General features: G+C 43.4%; 1 protein-coding gene across 5 annotated transcripts in view; it reads left to right on the top strand.

The window, feature by feature from the left end:
* LOC138983783 (guanine nucleotide exchange factor DBS-like) overlaps positions 1–25,281 on the top strand; it is a 158,056-nt gene that overhangs the window by 125,870 nt on the left and 6,905 nt on the right. For 3 of the 5 annotated variants that reach the window (XR_011461257.1, XR_011461256.1, XM_070357107.1), the window contains exons 10-23: positions 10,102–10,293; positions 10,899–11,090; positions 11,615–11,905; positions 13,124–13,332; positions 15,778–15,844; positions 16,450–16,565; positions 17,121–17,190; positions 17,679–17,867; positions 18,296–18,424; positions 18,928–19,128; positions 19,464–19,635; positions 20,023–20,098; positions 21,951–22,266; positions 23,171–23,387. Coding sequence is in view for 3 of the 5 variants with exons in the window: in XM_070357107.1 (XP_070213208.1) it covers positions 10,102–10,293; positions 10,899–11,090; positions 11,615–11,905; positions 13,124–13,332; positions 15,778–15,844; positions 16,450–16,565; positions 17,121–17,190; positions 17,679–17,867; positions 18,296–18,424; positions 18,928–19,128; positions 19,464–19,635; positions 20,023–20,098; positions 21,951–22,266; positions 23,171–23,387 (2,437 nt within the window). In the remaining 2 variants the exon portion in view is untranslated. Of the gene's footprint in view, positions 1–10,101; positions 10,294–10,898; positions 11,091–11,614; positions 11,906–13,123; positions 13,333–15,777; positions 15,845–16,449; positions 16,566–17,120; positions 17,191–17,678; positions 17,868–18,295; positions 18,425–18,927; positions 19,129–19,463; positions 19,636–20,022; positions 20,099–21,950; positions 22,267–23,170; positions 23,388–24,401; positions 24,420–25,281 lie in introns of all 5 variants that reach the window. The other 2 variants (XM_070357108.1, XM_070357109.1) reach the window with 2 other exon arrangements.

Here is a 25,281-nt window from a genome sequence, read left to right as displayed (position 1 = left end):
CGCTATATGTAGGCGGGCCCCATTGGACAATTTTTGGTGGTCATTCTCTTGCCCCAGTGGACAATGGGTGACGTACCACGGCTTAGAGTGGTCACGGAAATAGCTTGTGATTGGCATTATCTGGGTGTAGGGTTGTTCTAAAGCGATTTGAGTGATCCGATAAACGAAGCAATCAATCTGGAAAAGTCGTCAGGCTTTCCCTGTCAAGCGTTAATGCCAAACAAGTCATTAGTTTTCTCTCTTTCTGTTGCAACTATGCCTCTCTTCGTGTAGGGCGATATTTTTCTTGCTTTCTGTCTGTTCCTCTGTTTCTGTCTGTCTGTTTTTCTGTCTGTTTGTCTCTGTCTGCCTCTCTCTGTCTCTCTCTTTCTCTATTTGTGTGTGTGTGTGTGTGTGTGTGTGTGTGTGTGTGTGTGTGTGTGTGTGTGTGTGTGTGTGTGTGTGTGTGTGTGTTTCTCTCCATCTCTCTCTTCTCTTCTCTTCTCTTCTCTCTCTCTCTCTCTCTCTCTCTCTCTCTCTCCATCTCTCTCTCTCTCTCTTCTCCCTCCCCCATCTCCACCCTACCCCGGTACCCCCACCCAACCTACACGAGTGTACAGGCCGTACGCATCAGATCGCTGTAGCAAAGGGCTTTGGTAAATGACACTTTCAAGATGAATATCAGACCATCAAGTGCTCTCTTAATGGCCCGGAAGAACTTGACCAGCACTATTCCACTTCAAACTGGACAATGACCAGAGCGTATCCTCAAAGGAACCGCTGAAGACGGGTCATTCACGTAGCGCATAATATGTGTGTGGGGCGAAGAGATTTGGGTTGGACATGTTTGATGTATTTTCAATATACTTGACCTTACTTTGCATCCGGCAGAGGTGACTCGCATAGAAATAACACACACAAAAGGTTAGTGGTGAATATGACACAAAGGGCTATGCTTGCATGTACATTCAAATGAGAAATTATTCAGATCACTTAGTTTTGGGAGAAGAGAGGTCAACATGTGTGATGAATTCAGTGTACGCTTCCCTGTCTTGCGTTCGTGATAAACACTACTGTGCAGACATTCTGAAGGTTTTATTCCGAGACGTATCCACGGACAAAAGATTTGAACTTTTGGAAGAGATTGAGATCTTTAACCAGATTTAAAGGAATGACTGTAAAAGAACCTGAGTTCTAAGGATTCTTCTAGCTTTTACTAAGTTCCACCTTTAATGGGAATATTTTTTAAAGAGTCGTTAGAGAACAAAACGGAAATTGAGATCGACGCCGCTGAATCGGGCCTGTATGACTCCCTTGGTTCTCGTGACAAAACAACAACGACCAACCCACCAACCAACCAACGCTACCATAGAAGCGACGTCAGTGGAAGGTGAAAAGCACGAACATTTCGTTGTCTATAACCACATAAAGTCTTGTTGTTGTAGGTTTGAGGGACATATTGTTCAAATCACTTCGTTTTGAGAGTAGACAGCTTGGTCATGTTTACTGTATACAATATTCTAGTCCTTTCTATGCAGAGAGGACATTTCCCTCATAGCTTCTTTGTTGAAGGATATTTGTTCCCATTGAAAGAGCGCAAACAGATAATGGATTATGGTAATATAACGGGTATTCTTTGGGGTATGAAGGAGAAATTATTGAAATCACTTCGTTTTGGAGGAAGAAAGTGTGGACATGTATGGTGTATTCGTTACACAAGTCTAAATTTTATTCTCTGCACAGAAAAGTGACTTCTGTAGAAAGAGCTCAAAAAGATTGCGGTGTATATAGCAGCACAAAGTTCATGGGTATTCTTGTAGGTATAATGAATACATTATTCAAACCACTGTGCTGAGCGACAAGCCACACAAAAGACGGGGGTGCAAAAGGAGCTAGGCGAGTTTCAGCTAAACTTAGTGTAAGTGGGGAGAAATACTGTGTGGAGAACAGAATGGTGGGGGTACGGTTGTAGTGAGATAAACTTGTACAAACGAACAGGAAAATATTGGAGACATGTACCATTTTGTGCAGTTCACATCGTGTTTCTGTGAATAATGCTTCGGGGAAAAACACATTAATCGTCGATGGACACCGAAATTTGAAGTTTACTTTAGAGAAACAAAGAGAGGGGTAGAGATATCTAGAGACAGACAGAGACAGACAGACAGAAACAGACAGACAGACATAGACTACGAGAGAGTTCACAAATTCCATATTTAAACTTTATGATTCTAAACGTTCCCCATATTTAATATTGCAGCGTTCGGATTTAATGATAAGTGGTATTTCCTTTTCAAATGCTTTGCGGTGCTTTTATAACCTGTGTTTTGAAGATTGCTCACGAAAGTTTGAACAATGCCAAAGGCGTATTTGAACTTTCTTGAACTCACATATCAAATGTTTGCCCATAACTTTAATTGCAAGAAGGCGCACGCTGTGCGAACAAATGCCTTGGCTTTGGGGATTTTCTTTTACGATGATTGATCAAACAAAACTTTATTTTGACGAGACTTGTGCCCCGAAGACCACCTATGTGTTGGACTGTAGAATACTGCCCAAGTCCTTGAGTTATGTCTCTCTCTCTCTCTCTCTCTCTCTCTCTCTCTCTCTCTCTCTCTCTCTCTCTCTCGCTCGCTCCCTCTCTCTCTCTCTATCTTTCGCTCTATCTTTCTCTCTCTCTTTCTCTCTCTCTTTCTCTCTCTCTTTTGCTCTATCTTTCTCTCTCTCTTTCTCTCCCTCTCTCTCTCGCTCCCTCACTCTCTCTCTCTCTCTCTCTCTCTCTCTCTCTCTCTCTGTGCCCTCCCCCCCACCTCTTACCCTCTCACTCAATCACGTGTAAAAACATGGACACACACACGGACGCATAACCACATTCAAGCACCTATCTAATTATTCCAAATTTCAGTTTGATCTTTATCTGTCACAAACCCTCAATTGTTCACTCATTATTCCCCTTTGAAAGATAGCACAACAAACACCCACTTCGACGAATATCTCAAGATTGCATGAGACGCCAGAATAACCCCTTCACACAAAGTATACCCCCCGACATATTTCTATTGAAACCTCTTTCTAGGCGCTCGGTTATGCAAAAGCACATATCGTTCATTCTGAACTTTGAATGCGTACCTCAAAACTGAAGACGGGGAGAATGAATCATTGTGCACAATATAGGTCGTGCTTCAAGCAGAGACTATAGCTTCAAGTCTCAAGCTCAGAACATCAAGCTGGTACAGGGTATTGATTGTGTGAGGTAAGTATGGGCACGTGTGTAGTAAGTGCCATTTGAAACGTCACTATGACGCATGCGTTCTGGGGTCGATACAAAACGGTCGTGAGATTAAAGACACCCCTGGGGGCCCGGGTAGCTCGGTGGTAGAGCACTGGACTTGTGATCGAAAGGTCGCTGGTTCGAATCCGGGTCGGGACGGACACGGGTCAACTTTATGTGCAGACCCAGAGACGGTATCCATCTCCCTCCCCTGTGTCACCACAATGGCACGTTAAAGATCTTGGTCATTCTACCATAAGTGCAGATGGCTGATACCTCCTAAACACGCATACATCAAAAGCCGTGAGGGCGTAAAAACTCCAATCGTATAAACCAATTCATGTCCAATATAGGCAATTAAGACCTGACAGACAATAAGCCCCATAAAATTTACTTTTACTTTTTACTAGACACCCCCCCCCCCCCCTCTCTCTTCTCGTGTAGAGGTTATAAATCGTGAAAGATCATGGGGTGGGGGAGGGGGGCTGATAGGTCAGATGGATTAGCGATCTTCGGGTCGCGGGGTTGAATCCAAGCCGGGACGGACACAGGTTAACTTTATTTGAAGACGAAGAAATGGTACCCATGCCCCACCCCCGTGTCAGTGACCTAGTGGTAAGGCGTCCGCCCCGTGATCGGGAGGTCGTGGGTTCGAACCCCGGCCGGGTCATACCTAAGACTTTAAAATTGGCAATCTAGTGGCTGCTCCGCCTGGCGTCTGGCATTATGGGGTTAGTGTTAATGTGACTGGGTGAGACATGAAGCCTGTGCTGCGACTTCTGTCTTGTGTGTGGCGCACGTTAAATGTCAAAAGCAGCACCGCCCTGATATCACCCTTCGTGGTGGACTGGGCGTTAAGCAAACAAACAAACAAACAAAAAACGTGTCACCACTGTTTCTCGTATACCGTTGCTCGGTCATTCTGCCATAAGTGCAGGTGGGTGCTTGCCCCTAAACACGCACAAATCTGGATAGCGCGACTCTTGGTGTTGCTAGCTTTCCGCTGGGAGGAAGCTGGCCCAGTTTCCCAGCAATGGGATACCAAAGTAACGAAAATGAAATAAAATCCGTGCAGACTTTTGCATGGGACAGGAACATCGATCCTTCCACGTGGTCATGAAGCAACAGCGCGCAGTGTGGCAGGTACCATGCGGAGTGGGGATTGTTTGCGGAATTCATTTCGCAGGTTGACACTGGTGGTTGTTACGAAATGTATTCAGCAGCAGCAACAACAACAGCAACAATAACAAAAACACTTTAACTAAAATAACAAAAACAACAACAACCACTATACTACAACAACAACAACCACCACCTCCATAACTACTACTACTACAACAACAACAACAACCACTAATACATTAACAACAACAACCACCACCACTATAACTACTTCAACAACAAGAACAACGGCAACTACACAACAACAACGGCAACTACTACAACAACAACAACAACAACCACTACAATAACACCAACTACAACAACTACAACAAACAACAACGAAAACAAAATCCCACTGCGCAAAAAAACCAGCAAAACCGTTGATTTTTTGGTGCATGAAAAATTGATGCTGTCATCCTGCGCAAAAACAACAACAACAAAACACCTTACAGGATCTGTGATGATCTATACCATGATGTAGACGGGAAGGAACGCGTTATAAGATGCAATTGGTACGTGTTAAGCCGGATTGGAGACAGCTGCGTCGTGTCTCATGCTGGAGTATGTAGATTAATTGTGCGGCGGATTGAGCGCGTGCAGCTGGTTGTCGCCCAAATGTTTATAGTCTTTGTGCATAATGTATCGTTAAGGAGTAGGGTTGTTGTGCACTGCAGTCTTGAAAGTCTGGTGTCTTTTTCAGCCTCCTGTTGTTTGTTGTTGTTGTTGTTGTTTGTTTATGTTGTTGTTGTTGTTCCGAAGGTTGTGAGCACTTTGAATTAAATCCCAGGATTAACGCGCGCACAATGGGCTGGATATACTATGACCCCCGCCCCCCCCCCCCCTGCCCCGCCCTCCCTGCAGTTGCCATCTCCCCTACTTCCCTAACCCCCCACCATCAATCTCTCACCCCCAGCCCAAGTTCATCTTAAATCTTCTTCAAACCTGTTTTCGTCTTTCCAAACTTTTGTCTATTCACTGTTCCTACCTGGCTTGTCATCCATGTACCCCTGTAGGCCTGTGTGGGTAGGCAGGCGCAAAGCCGTGGTGACCCCTGATAGCGTCTCAACTGTCGTCAGACATGTTATCAATTCGGGTGGTTGTACACCTCAAGCACTGTCCGTCCTTACGGTGTGTGCGTGTGTGTGTGTGTGTGTGTGTGTGTGTGTGCCTGTCTGTCACAGTCTGTCTGTATACGAGTGGATTTGTTGGGGTGTCTATGTCTATCTGTCTCTTTGTCTGTTTGTCTGTCTCTCTGTATCTATGTCTGTCTGAGTTCCTGATATGTACAACACCAAAAACAACAACAACAAAAATATGAGTGTCATTAACAATAAATTATATCTCAGCAATAAATTGCGTATTGCAAAAGCGTCCAGTTTAAATATGTGACCGAGTTTCATTTTCGTGGTCATTTGCTCAAACAGTCCACAAGAGTCACCGAACCAAGTCTGACTTAGATGTTCTAACTTGATTTATCCAGCCTGTAAATGATTTTACTCTTTGATCTTGTTCACCAAGTTGGGTTGGACATTAGAACATCAAACCAAGCGTGACCATTCGAATTCGCGATGGTATCACGAAACTAAATGATGTACGCCTTTCAGTATACATTTACTAGTGACACAGCGATATTACTTATCTAACAAGCACAGCCGCGGGTGTTTCGCGAAAGCTAAAATCACTCTCAAGCTTAACTGATTCAATTGAAGGGCATTTTATGTAGGTCTGTAGTTTGGGTCCGTTTCGTTTAGTTCCAAGTCACTTTTCATTTTCACTCAAGTCGTTAGGTTTCAATGTTGTGAAAGGATTCGTCGGTTAGAACATTCTCGGTGGTTTGTTTCATGTGTGGATACAATTTTATTCTTCATCATTTTCTCATTCCAAAAACATATAAATATGTTATATTTGGATTAAAAACAAGCTCTGAAAATTAAAAATATAAAAATTATGATCAAAATTAAATTTCCGAAATCGATTTAAACAGAATTTCATCTTATTCCTTGTCGGTTCCTGATTCCAAAAACATATAGATATGATATGTTTGGATTAAAAACACGCTCACAAAGTTAAAACGAAGAGAGGTACAGAAAAGCGTGCTATGCAGCACAGCGAAACCGCGGAAACCACTATACTACCGCGCTGAACAGGCTCGTCAGTTTCACTCCGTTATGCACAAGCGGCGGACTACGGTCATTGTGAAAAAATGCAGTGCGTTCAGTTTCATTCTGTGAATTAATATAGTAATTTCGCCTTGCGCGACTTGTTTTTGCATTTAGTCAAGTTTTGACTAAATGTTTTAACATAGAGGGGGGAATCGAGACGAGGGTCGTGGTGTGTGTGTCTGTGTGTGTGTGTAGAGCGATTCAGAGTAAACTACTGGACCGATCTTTATGAAATTTTTCATGAGAGTTCCTGGGTATGATATCCCCAGATGTTTTTTTTCATTTTTTCGATAAATGTCTTTGATGACGTCATAACCGGCTTTTTGTAAAAGTTGAGGCGGCACTGTCACGCCCTCATTTTTCAATCAAACTGATTGAAATTTTGGCCAAGCAATCTTCGACGAAGGCCGGACTTTGGTATTGCATTTCAGCTTGGAGGCTTAAAAATTAATTAATGACTTTGGTCATTAAAAATCTGAAAATTGTAATTAAAACTATTTTGTTATAAAACGATCCAAAATTACGTTTATCGTATTCTTTATCATTTTCTGATTCCAAAAACATATAAACATGTTATATTCGGATTAAAAACAACCTCTGAAAATTAAAAATATACAAATTATGATTAAAATTAAATTTTCGAAATCGATTTAAAAACAATTTCATCTTATTCCTTGTCCGTTCCTGATTCCAAAAACATATAGATATGATATTTTTGGATTAAAAACACGTTCAGAGAGTTAAACAGAATAGAGATATAGAAAAGCCTGCTATCCTCCTCAGCGCAACCGCTACCGCGCTTTTCTGGATTGTTAATTTCACTGCCTTTGCCATGAGCGGTGGACAGACGATGCTGCGAGTGTACGGTCTTGCGGAAAAAATGCAATGCGTTCAGTTTCATTCTGTGAGTTCGACTGAGCTTGACTAAATGTTGTATTTTCGCTTTACGCGACTTGGTGTTGTTGTTTGTTGTTGTTTTTTGAGAGAGAGAGAGAGAGAGAGAGAGAGAGAGAGAGAAAGAGAGAGAGAGCACAAGAGAGAGAGAGAGTGAAAGAGAGAGAGCACAAGAGAGAGAGAGAGAGAGAGAGAGAGAGAGAGAGAGAGAGAGAGAGAGAGAAAGAAAGAGAGATTTAAATACAAACAAAGATGTGATGTCCTCGTTAACCTGTTTAATCCGCCAATACAAACTAGCCCGCTGTAGGGCGATTTTCATGAACTTGACTCCTCCCTCGACCCCCCCCCCCTTAACCCAATTGACTCAGTGTTTGACCTTTTATACATAAGGATAAAAGTGTTGGGCACAAGGCGAGTCTTACCACCTGTCCTTACCAGATATGAAATAGAAACACAAATATGATAGTATTTGATAGTGCTTGATAATAGTATGGCAAGAGAGAGAGAGAGAGAGAGAGAGAGAGAGAGAGAGAGAGAGAGAGAGAGAGAGAGAGAGAGAGTTAAGAGTCAAGAATCTGCTAATCTTCAAACGTAGTCAAACTTTCGAAAGGAAAAAACAATCAAAGCAAGTCTCTCCTCAATCCCTTGAAAACCAAACACACAGGAATAACATCAACAACAAAGCTAGCAAGCAAGCAAGCAAGCAAGCAAACAAACAAGCAAGCAACAAATTCAGTCAGCTGCACAAACAGGTTCTATGCAACAACAACATCATCACATGTATTGGTTCAGCCGTCTGTGTTTGATTTGGATACGGTGAAAATGTTGAGCCGACAACAAAGAAAATGGCGCTAAGCAAAAGTGAATGTGTGTGTGTGGGGGGAGGGGGGTGTATGGGAACATATGGGGTTCACGGAGGGTTATACACTTTCTTAGAAGCAAAATGGATTAAAGAAAAGGTCAGGTCTTGCACTTGAGCGCACTTTATAGGAAAACTCTCAAGAAAAAGTTTCATTGACAGTCGTAAGCCGTCATTCAATAGAACCTCAGGTGCCAGAGTGCCTTGTTGTTTTTGGCGCAGACAGGGAATACAGAAAAGGGAACGACAGATGACTTGAAGACACAATCGACCTCTATATAACGACCACCCAAGTGAACGACCAAAGTGGTCGTTACAGACGGGGGGGTGGTCGCTCTGGAAAGATGATAGACAAAAACAACTCTGTTTACTGGTGATAAACAAAAGAGATCTTTACTCAACAAGACAAGGACAATATGACAAAAACCAGTTTGTCGGAGATCCTTTGGGGTGGTCTCTGTGGGCAGGTGGTCGTTATAGAGGGGTGGTCGGCAAGTCAGGTTCGGCTGTACTAAAGGGGGAGGAGGGGGGGGGAAGCAAAGAACGTGAACATCTGAAGACTGGGGGGGGGGGGGGGGTGGTAGGAAGAGTTGAATTAAGACATGTTAAAGCCAATAACGTGAACAGGAAATCTGTGTAATATTACAGGAGCGAGGAGGGTGTGAGTGATGGGGGGGGGGGGGGAGCCTGGAGGAGTGGGGCTGAGGGTGAAAGGTTGACTCGGAGAGAAAAGTTAGCCGAGAGAGAGAGAAATAGAGAGAGGCACAAAAAGATGCTCAGTTCTAAAGAAGGGGAGAGACATAGAGAGACAGAGAGATATGCTTCCAAAGCGAGAGAGAGAGAGAGAGAGAGAGAGAGGGAGGGGGGGGGGGGGGTGAGAGAAAGACTGAGAATCGGGATGGCGGGTTCTGAAGTGAATGAAAACAAGCATGAGAGAGGTGACTTGGGGTGAACGCACAGAATGCAAATCCTTGGCTCAACACGCGTTGTTGGACATTGTTGGACATTGCTTGATATTGCCGGACACTGCACGACATTGCTGGCCCGCTGGTCAACAGCACAAGGGGAGAGTTTGCTCACCTCTGGCCGTTAGCTTTTCAGTTGTCTTTTGCCTTAGCGATTAAGTGAGATGGATGTGCAGTTGTGGCTATTCTGGGCAATAGTGCGACATATTAGCCTACTCTTTTTTTTTTATTATAATAAGATTTGCCCGTCTGCGTATTGCTGTACTTTGCTTTCATTATTTATTGTATAGGTCCGCTGTGCCCTTCCTGTCTCTGTTTACATTTATTCTAGTTTGTACTCACTTGTGCCAGGATTTACGTTTGGGTGGTGTAATTCCTTTGGGGGTCTGACATTTATTCAGCCAAGGGAGTCATCTGTGCCGTGTGTCCTTATTACTGAGAACATTCATGTTAAGAGGGTTTGAACATGTTTCTTCTGACTTTTCCTCTTTTCTTTTCTTTTGAATTTGTATTTTTATATGTTTTTGTTTTTGTTGTTCGTTTTATTTTGTTTTACTATCCCGTTTAAACAATGAGAATATGTTGCTGTGGTGACCAAATTATCAGATTTTACTTGAAACTGTACCATATTACCCCCCCCCCCCCAAAAAAAAAAAAAAAAAAAAAAAAAACCCACCCCCCAACAACAACAAAAACACACTCCATATAACATAAACAACTGAATATTCAACTCTGACAAACAAATAAATATAATATTAAACAAACAACTCAGCCTCTAACCATTCTCTTCACTGTGTGTGTCTACAGAAGGACCTGGACAAGGCGGAGAGAATGCGTAGTCGTGGCGACCAGCTGATGATGGAGGACCAGTATGCTGTGGACAGTATCCGCCCCAAGTGTGTCGAGCTGCAGCGCATGTGTGAACAGTACAAGGACCTGCTCAGGCGTCGGCGTCAGATGCTGACCAAGTCACACGATCTGCATGACAGACTGGATAGGGTGAGTTGTGTTCTGTTTGTTGGGGGTGGGGTGGGTATGTGTGTTGGGTGTGTGTGTGTGTGTGTGTGTGTGTGTGTGTGTGTGTGCATGTGTGTGCATGTGTGTGTGTGTGGGGGGATGGTGGTGCGGGGTGTCTGTGGTGTGTGTGGGGGGATGGTGGTGCGGGGTGTCTGTGGTGTCTCTGTGTGTCTGTGGTGTGTGTGAGTGTGTGTGGGGGGATGGTGGTGCGGGGTGTCTGTGGTGAGTGTGTGTGTGTGTGTGTGTGCGTGTGTGTGTGTGTGCATGCGTGTGTGTGTGTGTGCGTGTGTGTGTGTCTGTGTGTGTATGTGGTGTGTGTGTCTGTGTGTGTGTGTGTGTGTGTGTGTGTGAGAGAGAGAAAGAATGTGTGAGTATGTGTATGAAGTGTTTCCTCTCTGTCAGATTGTCTAGTGCTTCTGTGTCTGCCTTTCCAAATACCTGCCTGACTGTCTGTGTCTCTTTGCATCTATCTGTTTGTTTCTAGTTCATATACCTAACTTTAATTTTACTTTTTCCATCTGACAAAAACACACAATACTCTCACATAATATTTTCCTTGTGATAAATTCTGGTGTCTGTCCTCTCAGGCGAACCGATGGTGCACGCGGGGAGTTGACCTGCTGGCCAGCCAGCCCCTGGAGCAGTGCCAGACAGTGCGGGGGGCAGAGGGGTCGCTCAGAGAGATCGAGACCTACCTCAAGTCTTCACGCGACCTCAAGCTCAGCAACCCCCGCGAGTTCAGGAACATCTTTGAGGAGATCATGACGCCCGAGTCTAGGGTGAGATTTCGTGATTTTTTTTCAGTGGGTTGGTGTGGGGGGGAGGGGGGTGGGGGGGAGGAGGGGGGTGGGGGGGGGGGAGGGGGGGGGGGGGAGGGGGGTGGTACAACAGGTAAGTATGGCTACCGCTCAATGTAGAACCTTGTACTGATGAGTCGATCCCTCAATTCAGAACACTGTTGTGAAAGCGTGTAAAAGTCAGACCGTTTGATCTATAAATTTGCCACTTTGTGAACTGGTCATGCATTAGCTGATGTTAATGGATACTGCATATAAAGTATTTCGGTCAACTGATGTAAAAGTTATGAGCATTTTTGTGGGGCAAGTCTGAATCTAGAATGAGATTTCATTTTGATTTCATTTTGATAGTTTTAAGATTTGTGTGTTTGTGTGTGTGTGTGTGTGTGCGTGTGTGCTGTGTGTGTGTGTGTGTGTGTGTGTGTGTGTGTGTGTGTTTGAAAACATTTCTGCTGTCTTCTCAACAGTTATAAACTAACTCACCCAATCATTCCTCTTCCAAACAGGCCACAGTGCAACAAGTCCTGCAGCGTATGGAAGACATCCAGTCCATGTGCCAGAAACGTACCGAGAGTCTGCAGAAAGTCTGCAATCCTCGCGTCAGACCTGTTCAGCCCGCCAGCCCCGCCCCCGCTGTCCGGAGCCCCTCCCCCGCCCTCCACCCCCACGACGTCAGAAGCCCCTCCCCTGCCATGCATCCCCGCGATGAAATCGACTCAACCGCTGAACTGAAGCGAAAAACCTCCACGGAAGAACCTGTGAAGAAAGGGCCATCTTTCCTGGAAAAATCAGCAAGGGTAAGTTCTTTTTGCATGCGTGTGTTGTTGAAAGTGTAATGGCACAGTGGGACCTGTCATGGCGACCACCTGTCAATTACAACCACCCCAAGAGATCCACAAGCAGTTTATTTCTATGTTTGTTTGTTTGTTTGCTTAACGCCCAGCCGACCACGAAGGGCCATATCAGGGCGGTGCTGCTTTGACATTTAACGTGCGCCACACACAAGACAGAAGTCGCAGCACAGGCTTCGTGTCTCACCCAGTCACATTATTCTGACACCGGGCCAACCAGTCCTAGCACTAACCCCATAATGCCAGACGCCAGGCGGAGCAGCCACTAGATGGCCAATTTTAAAGTCTTAGGTATGACCCGGCCGGGGTTCGAACCCACGACCTCCCGATCACGGGGCGGACGCCTTACCACTAGGCCAACCGTGCGAGTTTATTTCTATGTAATTAACCTTTCCATGGCGACCACCCTGTCTTTTATTGCCACTTTTGTTTAGTCCCTTGGGTGGTCGCTATAGACAGCTTCCACTGTAGTCAGGAACAGTGTTGATTATGTCAGTAGTTTTGTTGTAAGGTACTTATGTTGCAAGGATAAAAAGCATGAAAAATGTATGCGGTTGCCACATGCAAGAATAGGTATTGTATGGGTTTAGGCTGATTTTGTTAGGAGAGCTTTCAAATTGCTCTACTATAGATAGCTATTCTTTTCACAATCATTTGAACAGACAGATCCAAGCAGCTCAACACTGCCTTCAAATCAGAATCTAAACTATTTTGGTGCATCAACGACCTAAATACTATCAAAATTAATCTGCCTACTGTTGAGTCCTGTGTATCAAGAATTAGTGTAGCTAATCTTCCCCAAGCACGCATTAACCCCCAACACTTCCGTCGCTCAGTGGATCAAGGTAAAAGTTGAACGACCTGCTTCTTTTCTAGTCCTGTTTTTTTTAAATTAATTTATTTGTACAAATCTTGCCACACACATTTCTTACTCAGCAATCAACAATTCATTCGACTTGAGAGATTTTTTACCCAGTCTCATGCTAAAGCCTCAAAGTAAGTGGGTGAAGTCGATTTCGCGAAGCTGGCTGCATGAAGCTTTGGCACTGAATTTGTTGTAAAAAGACTTCACCAAGTCTTCGCCAAGTCGACTTTCAGCTCAATTTAGGACCGCTTTAACAGTACCAGGCCAAAACTGATAACATCCTTCTCTTTGCCCATCAGTTTCGACCGGACATCCGAGTGAGTCACCCATCGGTCAGCAGCCATGACCAGAGCAGCAACAGTAGCGGTGTCAGCAGCAAGACCAGCAGCATCGCTCCGTCCGACGCGTCGTCCAGTGACATTCACATGACCTCCGAGAGCACCCAACGAAGCTCCCTCTCCTCTCTCACCTCACTGCCTGAGATGGACATTTTGCAAGCTAAAAGAAGGTAAGAGTTGGAGTCAACTTTTTTAAGAATACAAGAATAAAAATATTAAAAAATTGATGCATAAATTAAATGTGACAGGGAGACTACCGTCACCCTTCACAGCAGACTCTGCAGAGTTGTTCGCCTTAGAAGTTGCGAGCTATTTATAGCTCGCAAGGCAACACCTGTGGATTGTAGAGTTCTGTTTGAGATGGGGTCTGGCGGCTTTTGTCTCTTTGTATGTTCATGGATTCCTTTGCGAATGCATAACAGTTTTTATAGGGCTTAGAAATAAGCTCTAAAATTCTCAATCCTGTTTGATTGGACTTCGCCTCCAAAGGTGATTGTGGTGTTTCGGCACTCGGTTACATAAACATTGGAGTTCCCGTCTTTGATCTATGTGACGCCAGCTAGAGTCCAACAAAAACTCATATTTAGGCTGCTGGCTGAGACTACAAAAACAGTGCATGTTTGTGTGCAATCAATCGTAGAAAATAGAATGAATTCTGACTAAAATTAATCAAGACATAAATGAATTGTTTGTATTTTTGTCCAAAATATGACATTTGACACAGATATGGACAGTCATAGTTCACCCTGACCGCTAGCTAGCACGGTCTTGAAAAAGAATGGCTGCCTTAATTAATCTGTCATATTTTAGTCAAAAATACAAGTAACGCATACAGTTCTGCTTCCTGTTATCTTCCAAGAAGCAAGATCCAAAGCTATGTCATCCCCAGTTTATTAATACATGTACAGTATTAAGTTGTGTATTTTGTTCCTACCCCCCGCGGGTTAGGGGGAAGAATTTACCTGATCGCGATGCTCCCCAGCATGTCGTAAGAGGCGACTAACGGATTCTGTTTCTCCTTTTACCCTTGTTAAAGGCACAGTAAGCCTCCCGTAAACCACCACAGAGCTCCCCGAGCGTTTAAATACAGTACAAGCATACTTCCATTTGAACGCTCACCGAACGGGAACATCCTGGCTGCTTTCTGTCGAGCGTGAGACATTTTCAAAGAATTTATTTTCGTAGACTTGTTCCGTTAACAACAACGGCGCCTCGTTTTTGCGCTAGACCTAACTTTTAAAATCTAAATAATAAATTGACAGCTTGTTACACAAACATTCTTTAATCATAAAAGAATTCGTTTTTCATCAAGACAAGATCAGAACAATTCGAAGTTGTGAAAGTTTAAAAAAAGAAAAGCCCGGAAGTAGGGTCACGCAAGGGTCGTAGCAGACGACGGCCGGTTTATCAGTGCAAATCGCCGTTCCTCTCAACAGTCAAAAGCCATCGCTAGAGTTCTTGTGAACCACAGCCGTTGTTTCGTGCATAAAAAAAACGTGCTATTGTAGATAAGCTCACGTCGAGTCGCATTCAAATGACTAACTATGACGACTGCATTGTGAAAAGGGAAAACTGGATCACACGGGTTCACGATGGCTCAGGGGTAAGATATACCACGCAAAAATAAATTCTTTGAAAATTGTTCGCTCTTTACGGAGGGCACCTAGGATGTTCTCAATTGGTGAGTGTTTAAATGAAATGGTGTTTGTACTGTGTGTAAAAGCCTGACCGTATCTGCGATGGTTTACGAGAGGCTTACTCTGCCTTTAAGTGTTTCTTGTATAGAATATAGTCCATTTTTGTAAAGATTTTAGTCAAGCAGTATGTAAGAAATGCTAAGTCCTTTGTACTGGAAACTTGCATTCTCCCAGTAAGGTAATACATTGTACTACGTTGCAAGCCCCTGGAGCAAATTTTTGATTAGTGCTTTTGTGAACAAGAAACAATTGACAAGTGGCTCTATCCCATCTCCCCCCCTTTCCCCGTCGCGATATAACCTTGAATGGTTGAAAACGACGTTAAACACCAAATAAAGAAAGAAAGAATTTTGTTCCTCCACTAAGACTGATAGGTCACAGGTCTAGTGTATGTTTCATTTGAAAGACTCAAGTAGGGTCCATAAACTTACCTTGCTAGCTTGTTGCTACAGTGGCACCCTTCTTTGAAGATCCCGTTCCTTTTTAAAGACCCTGTTTTCTCAAATGGCAAGTTTTACGGTTTGCTCGGTAAGGAGTGTGCCTTTAAATGCAATGTTTGACAAGGACAGGTAGGATGTCAGATTGACAAGGACAGGTAGGATGTCAGATTGACAAGGACAGGTAGGATGTCAGATTGACAAGGACAGGTAGGATGTCAGATTGACAAGGACAGGTAGGATGTCAGATTGACAAGGACAGGTAGGATGTCAGATTGACAAGGACAGGTAGGATGTCAGATTGACAAGGACAGGTAGGATGTCAGATTGACAAGGACAGGTAGGATGTTAGATTGACAAGGACAGGTAGGATGTCAGATTGACAAGGACAGGTAGGATGTCAGATTGACAAGGACAGGTAGGATGTCAGATTGATGCCATGCCAACAGCCACCTGTCATGTTTTGCTCTGCTGTGTGCAGGCATGTGGTCAACGAGCTGATTGAAACGGAGAAAACCTACGTCACAGAACTGGAAGAAATTCTTCAGGTATGTTTTCATCTTCTGAGTTTACAGCAATACCTGCAATGTGAAGCCCTCTGATGGGTGGACACCTCCAATGAAAGGACACCTTTTGGAGTCAGTTTAACTTTGACCAAAATCTACCTGTCACCACAAGCCTTCTGCAATTTAGGGACACTTTTGACTGGTCCCAAATGAGCCCTTTCATCACAGGTACCACTGTACTCCAGTTTCCATTCAGTCTAACCTGCCTATAATCACTCCACTTTCCATTCAGTCTAACCTGCCTATAATCACTGCAGTTTGTAACAAAATCTCATCTTGAATCCTTTCTATTCAGTCTAACCTGCCCTGGCGACCACCTCTCAAAAACAACAGCCACCCCAAAGAATCCCAGACGAGTTTTCTTTCTATATAATTCACCTTTTAATTGTGATCACCTGCCTCTATATAACGACCACTTTTGGTCGGTTCGTTGGGGGGGGTCGCTGTAGACGGGTTTGACGGTATGTCCTTTGAGCATGTTTTGTTTGTTTGTTTGTCCTCTTTCAGTTATCATTTTTGTTTAGTGTTGTGGTGGTAATGGAGATGTTTAAAAATGATTATTGAGTGTTTATAATCTTTCATCACAGGGCTACTACAGGGAAATGGACAGCCGAGCCTTGCAGCATGTTATTCCTCCAGAGCTCAGTGGTCAAAAACACGTCCTCTTTGGAAATCTGGAGCAGATCTACAAGTTTCACCATGAGTGAGTCAAGTAGTTAGTCTGTGTACAGTGGTACCCTGTTTTTAAGACCTCCACAAATCTGAGAAAATCAAATCTTAAAACAGTGGGAGTCTTAAATTGAAGGTTAATCTACAGATCTTGAAGAGAAAATTTGAAAAAATAGGGTTTTATAGGGGGAATAGTCTTAAATTTGGAGTGAAAAATCTTAAACCGGGGGTCTTGAGTGGGGGAAGTCATAAATTTGGTGGGGGGGGGGGGGGGGGGGAGGATGTCTTAAAAGGGGGTCGGCATTGCACAGTTATACACAGAACTGACTGTCAGTTGAATAATGGTTTGTAGTTCTTTCGAGTCAGAACAAAATTGTTTAAAAATTATAAACTGCATTTTGTGGGCATTAAACGACTCAAGACACGTTGATCAAAATATAATAGGAAATCTTACAATAAATTGTGTGTTTTATTTAATTAACCTGAATTTTACCCCCAGGAAGGAGACGTTCCCTTTCACGTTTGGCAATTCTGTTATTGATTTTTTCCTTGTTAAAATGAAAATGAAACGACTTCTTTTCATTTTCAGCACATTCCTTGAAGAGCTTCAGAACTGTAGAGAATATCCTGCCAAAGTTGGGAGATGTTTCATCAGTAGAGTGAGTACAATGGTTTACTTCTCTGAATCCATTTGCATTAGCCAGTCTCTTTGACGGCTTCTTTTTTTGTTGCTTCAGACACTTTAATAAAGATTTTGTAACTGAAAAAATTTGAATACCCTTAATCCTAACAAATCTGTCAAGTAAACTATATGAGTGTGTGTATGTGTGTGTGTGTGTATGTGTGTGTGTGTTATTTTGTGCATGTGTGTGTTAGTGTTAGTGTTAGTGTTAGTGTGTGTGTGTGTGTGTCAGTGAATGCATATGTGTGCGTGTGCATGCATGTGTATATGTGTTCTCTGACTTGCTGCTTTTCAGATACAGGGACTTTTGTATTTTTCTCTTTCGTTTTTCAATCCTTCTCCACTTCCCACAATCATAGAATGATTCACGACAATGCTATCTCATAGAAAAAATTGATACATACCATGAGACGAATGGATGACATTCACAACAGTTCATAACACACTGTTTTCTCTGTTGGACAGAAGGATGACTTCCAGTTGTACAGCAGCTACTGCCAGAACAAGCCAAAGTCAGAGGCCTTGCGGATGCGTGTAGGGGATTCGAACCCCTTCTTCAAAGAGTGTCAGAGGAAACTGGGCCACAAGTTGCCCCTGGGCGCCTACCTCTTGAAACCTGTGCAGCGCATCACCAAGTATCAGCTCTTGTTGAAGGTGAGAGGACATTTCACGTGTGTGTGACGTAGTAGCCCCCCTTTTGTCACAGCAGCAGCTTTGCAGAGTTGTCTGCCGGCCTGGAGCGCTGTCCTATATATAGCTCACATATTCAATGGGTGCTGGTGTGGCACATGTGGTTTTAGAAAAGCTGTTTCTCTGAGAATCGTCTCCCGGTATGCTCTTTGATATATCAGATTTGTGTAGGTGTGTCGATCACCCTTCACAGCAGACTCTGCACTGGCTTTGCCTCCAAAGGTAATTCTTGTGCTTCAGGGCACTCGGTTATATATAGGGAATATGAATTTAGCCCAGAACCACGCCTGTTTGACCGGCTTTGCCCCCAAAGGTAGTTGGAGTGTTGGACGCACTAAGTGACACACACTGACTTTGTTCTCTACAGGAGCTTGTTGTTGTCATGGTTACAGGAAATGCTGCGGTTCACGGGGGAGGACGAGGAGCTGGAGTTACAGCTGCAGGAGGCACTGGACACCATGCTGTCCGTGCTGCAATACCTCAACGCCAGCATGCACCAAGTGCGCATCGTGGGATACCATGTGAGTGTGACAGGCTGACACACTTTAGTTATAAGACCGAGGGTAGGGCGGATGGTGGCGAGAGAGGTGAAGGGAGGGGGATGTTTACTGTGCCGTGTGCAGGGCTGTGAGCAGTAACCGCCAATGTTTAGCTCAGGCACCGTCGCAGCTGACGAGCCTCAGTTCTATACTGAATACATGTACCGCACCCTCATTTAAGGAAACTGCATCGCGCTGTTCTGGACATCTGTCCTCACCTTCAAGGCAGACTGATACGAAGAGGTGTAAGTTACACCGACCCTAGCCAAATGGTCGTCTCAAAACTAAGTAGTCCCCCTTTGTCACAGCTAACACCTGTTGTGCAGAGTTGTCTACCACAAGGGATGACAAGGGACTATGATCTATTTGTTCCTTTACAGAGTTTCATTCACAGCTTGTTTGTGATTTGAGGTTGGGGTTTTTACATATGAGACAAAACGGACTCACCAGCAGAGAAATAGCATTTTGTTCTCTGCCCATGACAGGAGAACCTCCTAGACCTGGGCCGCCTGTTGATGCACGGAGCGTTCAGCGTGTGGACGGAGCACAAGCGTGAGCGCATCAAGGACCTCAGGTTCAAGGCCATGCAGCGATCCATCTTTCTCTACGAGCGCGGCCTCCTGCTGTGCAAGAAGAAGGAAGAGTCCAACGACGACCCTGTCTACGTCTTTAAGAACAAACTCAAGGTAGAGTTCATTCTCAAACCACATCATTTAAAGCTCCAAGTCGGATCTTCTTGCAGGAAACAATTTCAGAATTGAACTCAGACATTCTGTAACAAATTGACGTGAACGGCAGATGCTGGCTGCAGTTCATCTGTACTGGCCAAATTTGTCATTTTTCAAGCATTCACATATCTGTTCCTGTGTTAATTTCCGGTGCACTGGTAGGGACCGTTAGCTCACAGTAAACTTTGAATTAATTGGAAGCTGGCAAACTTCCACTGCAATTAAAGCAGGCAGATAGATACCACAAACACAATTCTCAAGATTCGAACCAACATGTTCACCTTTGCTTTCAGCTGTCCCAAGTGGGCTTGACGGAGAAACTGAAGGGAGATAAGCGGAAGTTTGAGCTGTGGTCGCGGGGTCGTGAGGAGGTGTACATCATTCAGGCGCCCACACTTCAGGTCAAGGATGTCTGGGTCAAGGAAATCAAGCGTGTCCTCATGAACCAGTTCGACATGATCAAATGTGAGTCTTGGACAATAATCTTTGTGCTTGATCAGATACGTTTGAATGTGTGGGTGATTATAGATAGAGGGCTGGCTGTTGGTAAGATTGGCTCTTTGCGTGTTGTGGCTTTTTGTTTGTCTTTTGTTTGTTTTTTGGCCATTCTTTTGTTTTTTGTTTTTGTGTGTGCATTTTTCACATCAGTCTTGTAGATCAGCTGGTAGGTAATAATTTTTTTCAGGCAAGTTTGAGATCTGATATACATTGTACACATTTTTATTATGACAAGTTTTGTTCATGGTTCATATTATATACCATCTCATCTATTTTGTTTATGATACAATCTTGAAATCAGAGTCAATTTTGAATATTTTTGAAGAAACTGCAGTGAGTGTGTTTGTGTTTCAGGTCATAAGAAGATGCCAGTGACTCAGGATGATACATGTGTCACCTCACAACTGTCCAGTGATTCCTCCGATTACAGGTATGTAACCATGAAACACTTGAATTACCTTTGGAGGCCAAGCAAGTCAAACATGCAGGAGTGAGTTTGACCTAAATAAATAGCCCTATAAAAACTGCTATGTGAAGGCAAAGGTTTGCAAGAGCATACCAGGAAACAGCAGCAGCCAGACCCTATCATTAAGGGTTCTCTGGTACAAGACTCTTTAGGCCCCCAAAAAAAGAAGGTCTGTTTACGGTAACATAGGCCAAAAAAATAGGGTCGGTAGGTCGGAATTTTTTTTCTTTTCCAAAAAAACATATTTTTACGTTATTTTGCACACACACAAAAAAAAAGATTTTTTTTCCCAAATGCCAAAAAAAGTCTAGGGTCGCGCGAAAAAAATAGGGTCGGTCGGGTTACCGTAAACAGACCTTTTTTTTTTTTTGGCCTTATGCATCTATACCTTAAGTGTTTCTCTGGAAGGTTTTGTGTTGGAAACCCAGCTAGGCAGCCTGGTGGGATATAAGAGTGGAGGTTTTTCCAGTCTCAAAGGTCAACTTATGTGCGGACCTGCTGGTGCCTTGTCCCCCTCTATGTGGGCACATTGCTAGCCAAAGACCATGTACGCACAGAAAAGCTTCTGTTATCGGGTTACATATAGAAACAGGAAAATAGCCAGCAAGCATCCCCAAGTGGTATCCCCCTTTTAAGACCCCGCTTTCTCAGATTTTCGGTTCCTAACCTCTGTAAATTTACCTCCATTTTCAGACTTCCCTCTTTTTAAGACCTGATCTGGCCTGACAATACAAGTGTGATCATCAAGTTTGTTTGTTTGTTTGTTTGTTTGCTTTACGCCCAGCCGACCATGAAGGGCCATATCAGGGCGGTGCTGCTTTGACATATAACATGCGCCACACACAAGACAGAAGTCGCAACACAGGCTTCATGTCTCACCCAGTCACATTATTCTGACACCGGACCAACCAGTCCTAGCACTAACCCCATAATGCCAGACGCCAGGCGGAGCAGCCACTAGATTGCCAATTTTAAAGTCTTAGGTATGACACCCGGCCGGGGTTCGAACCCACGACCTCCCGATCACGGGGCGGACGCCTTACCACTAGGCCAACCGTGCCGGTGTGATCGTCAAGAAGAAGAAGAAGAAGAAGACCTGATTTTGAGAGGTCTGGAAAGGGGGGTACCACGACCTCAGATCTACCGTACTAAACAGAATTTTATCCTACATACGTGAGAGAGACACCCGTGAGATAATAATCGTTTAAATCACACGTGTGTATATCATGTAAATGAGGTCATGTCAAGCAAGTCTGGCAGGGACCTGTTTTTCCACTGCTCATGATGCCAAAGTCACCGAGACAAACGTCAGCTAAGAGACGCTCGCTTTAATTACCCTCGATGAATCTTTAGAACTAAAATGTCACGCCACACTTTCAGAGTGACGTTTCTTTGCTTTGACGTAATAGATAGCACGAGGCTTTAGAAGAGATCGAGGTTCCAAAACAAGCGTCTTCAATTTAGCTGCCTCGACTGCAAGACATTTTCAGTAAAATACACGCAAGTACAGTATGTAGGATAAACAGAATACTACATGGCTTGCTGTGTCGTACCAGATTTACACTCGTTGCTTTTTCAAATAGTGAACAGCTCGCTTTCGCTCGCAGTTCAATATTTAAAAAACAACTCGTGTAAATCTGGTACAACACAGCAAGCCATGTAGTATTCTCTATGTAACAGTTTTCTTGTGTTTAATAAGAAGTTTTGGTGAATTCTTTGAATTGTCTTAAAGGCCAAAAATAGGGTTCACTGACTGTGACAAAGTAACTCCAAATGTAAGTACCAAACGCTACAAAAATGTCTTTTTTCTTCACAGCTTGGACAACTGGAAAGGGGGAGGAACCACCACCACCACCACCACTGCAACTACAACAGCTCCCACCTCCCCCCCCATCAACCACTTCAACAACAAAAACAACAACAATAACAACTCCACGCTTCCTATGGGTCTGGAGATGATCTCCCCCATCTCTCCCCCCTCCACCTCCCCCTACCTCCACTCCCTCCCCCATACCACTCACCCCGCTGCCAGGGGGGAAGGAGGGGGAGGAGAGGATGATGATGGGGGTTGGTCATCAGGGGAGTTCTCTAACGAGGAGGATAACGGTCAAGAATCATCACCTGGGTTTGAGGTGAGTGTCTCTCTGCCCAGTGCTCAACCGTTTTCATTTCTCTCTCAATCTCTTTTTTTGTTTTGTTGTTGTTTTGTTTTGCTTTGCATGCAATGAGTGATTGAAATTTGCATTTTGCTTGAAATGGCTGAGACAGGTTCTTCCTCTTATCATTCAGATTGCCTTTTTACATATTTCTTGAAGAGGTTTGAACCTGTGCATTTTAAAAAGGTTCAGCCTAGCTGTAAATTGTCTACTTTTGAAGCTGAGACAGTACATACAAATAGTTTGAAGGCTTGCATCTTCGTTTACTATCTACTGAAGCTTGAGGCAACCTTTCTTAACAAATCTGTGTACATATATATAATTACAGGGGAATACCTATTTAAAGACCTCATGCCCCAATTAAAGACTTCCTCCTTTGAAGACTTTGCTTTTTGAGATTTTCTGATCATGAAATGTGTACATTTACCCGCACTCTAAGACTCACTTCTTTTCAAGACCTGATTTTCGCAGATTTGTGGAGATCTTACAAAGGGGATTTGACTGTGATTGTGATTCATTCTGCTCTGTATATAAACGCGCCATGCATGACCTCACGTGTTTCTTGCTACTCTCTGTCTCTGCATGGCGCGATCCTTCCACCATGACCGGATCATTCTGCACACCTCCGTCAACTTTGCTGAATTCCACTTCCCCTTGATGTACGTGATACATCCACCTGTTGCCAATGACGACACAACGGATCCTCAAACTACCAATAACCTCTGCTAAACTTCAATCAACTCTGTTTGGTACCTGTCACTGGATTTTGCCCACTGCTTCAATGGATTTCATTCACTGCATCAACCAACTTTAACTTGGAAAACTCCCAACACCATGACTATTGTTTTCCATTCACCCTACTACATGTATATGTATATAGCCTTCGTACCGACAACACTTTGTGTCGCTAGGCGACTACACTGCCATGGACTCGACAGAACTGAGTTTAGGGGAGGGGGAGACGGTGGAGGTGTTAAGGGTGGGGTCGCACGGCTGGTGGTACGGTCGACTGATCACCACGGGAGCGGAAGGATGGGTACCCTCCACATACCTGGAGCCTCTACCACCACCACCACCGTCCACAAATTCAAGTTCAGGTGAGAATCGCAGTGGTGTTTCCTGTGGTTACGCTATAACAGCTATCGTTTGAATATGCATTCTGCTGATGTTAGCTCAGCTTTGAAGTCCCATGTGTTTGTAAGATATATCTTGGGTGATCCTGATCGAATACCATTAAATCGTCTCCTTATCTGTTTGGATTGAAGTTTCTTGCTTGCCAAAATAGTAGTTTCTGAGTAAAAAAATAGGAGTTTTTGATAATTTTTCCGTCAAGTTTGAGTAATTTTGTTAGCATCCTACTTCAGGCTGTGAAGTATGACTCTAGTTCTGTAGATCATATTGTTCTTTTTTCTGAACAACACAGAAAAGAGTTTACAGCTGGCTTTAACATTGTACAAGTTTGTGCTTGAATCTTAGCCCTTCCAGCTTTTCCGCTGTGTAATTTAGGAGCTGAACAGATTCTGTGAATATCTCATTTTCTTTAAAAGCATACATTATGTTGCACAGTGCTTTGACATTTTAATTTTTATAATTTAGTTATTTAATCTTCTGTTGCTTTTCTGTGTGGCATAAGTTGTTCAATACTTGCAGAAATTATGTTCAGTCTTACATATGCACACTCACTTGGCAAATTTTGTGACTAAATGTTGTGTTTTGAACACTGCGTGCACTCAACTTTTTTTTTTTATGCAGCGATTTTCCAAAAGAAAATCTATTGGACAGTTGGAAAGTGTAAATTGTCACTTTACTTTTTCTTTGAATTAATCAAGGCTTTGAAACATAAACACATGCAAGGCATATTTGTATACCAAAAGAACGATGAAATAGAGATTTCACTCTGTGAATTTAATACACTGTATTATGTATTCGTACCTAGCTAGGAGAAATAACAGTGACTAAAACATCCTAAGCTTTTGAGAATATATTGACTAGGTGTGTATAACTAATTCTGCAAAATCACAGATTTAATATAGAATATATCAACATGTACAAGGAGGAATTTTGAGCAGAGCGGTATATATATAAACAGCCCCTTAACTTTTTCTTTCTAGGCGTGAATGTATAGCGTGGTGAGTATGCTTATTCTAATCAATGCATTGTATGTTGGAATGCTAGTGTATCCTAGATATCGAGTCTCATGGCGGCGACAGTACAGCGTCTTACTAACACGGTCGTAGAAGAGTAATGTAATGTAGTACATTGATTACTGTTGAAATTGTGTATAGGTACACTAACACGGTGCTGGTTTTATAGTTTTTAGCAATGCGTAGTTATTTGAACTGATGTGGTGACTAGGTTCCTGGGAGTAGATCTAACCCCTACATTAGAGCGTCTTACTAACACGGTCATAGAAGAGTACTACACTGTACTACATTTACCGTTGAAATTGTGTAAGGTTCACTAACACGGTGCTGGTTTTATAGTTTTTAGCAATGCGTAGTTATTTGAACTGATGTGGTGACTAGGTTGATGGGAGTAGATCTAACCTCTTTAGAACTAACCCTCAGCAACATGCAGATACCTTACGTGTACCGTCATTTTTGCATACACGATCATTTTCACTGCCTCAGATCTTCCGAGGCGTTCACATGGAACCAGAGCGCTCTATCACTCATCAAAATAACAGCCTGGTTGCTTCCAAACGCCCCTCAAACTGCATGAGCATTTGTTTTTCTGCAGCAAAACTTGTACTGTTACAAATTATTCTGCATAAAAAGTGAATGCAAAAAGTGCTCAGAAAAAGTGTTCAACATTATTTTGCAAACATTTTAAACTGTTTTGCTGCAGGAAAAAAACATGATGCTTTAGGCGGATGATGACAACATTTGGTTTTACTGCAGAACTGCAACATTTCAGTTATTCTTCGTGCAGTAAAACTGAATATTGTCATCATTCGCTAAGGCAGCGGTGAATATGATCGCTTCCACGAGA

This window comes from Littorina saxatilis, linkage group LG13 (assembly GCF_037325665.1).
Source record: "Littorina saxatilis isolate snail1 linkage group LG13, US_GU_Lsax_2.0, whole genome shotgun sequence".
Taxonomy (NCBI): domain Eukaryota; kingdom Metazoa; phylum Mollusca; class Gastropoda; order Littorinimorpha; family Littorinidae; genus Littorina; species Littorina saxatilis.
The sequence above is the reverse complement of the archived record's forward strand: the minus strand, read 5'-3'. Positions and strand labels throughout refer to the sequence as shown.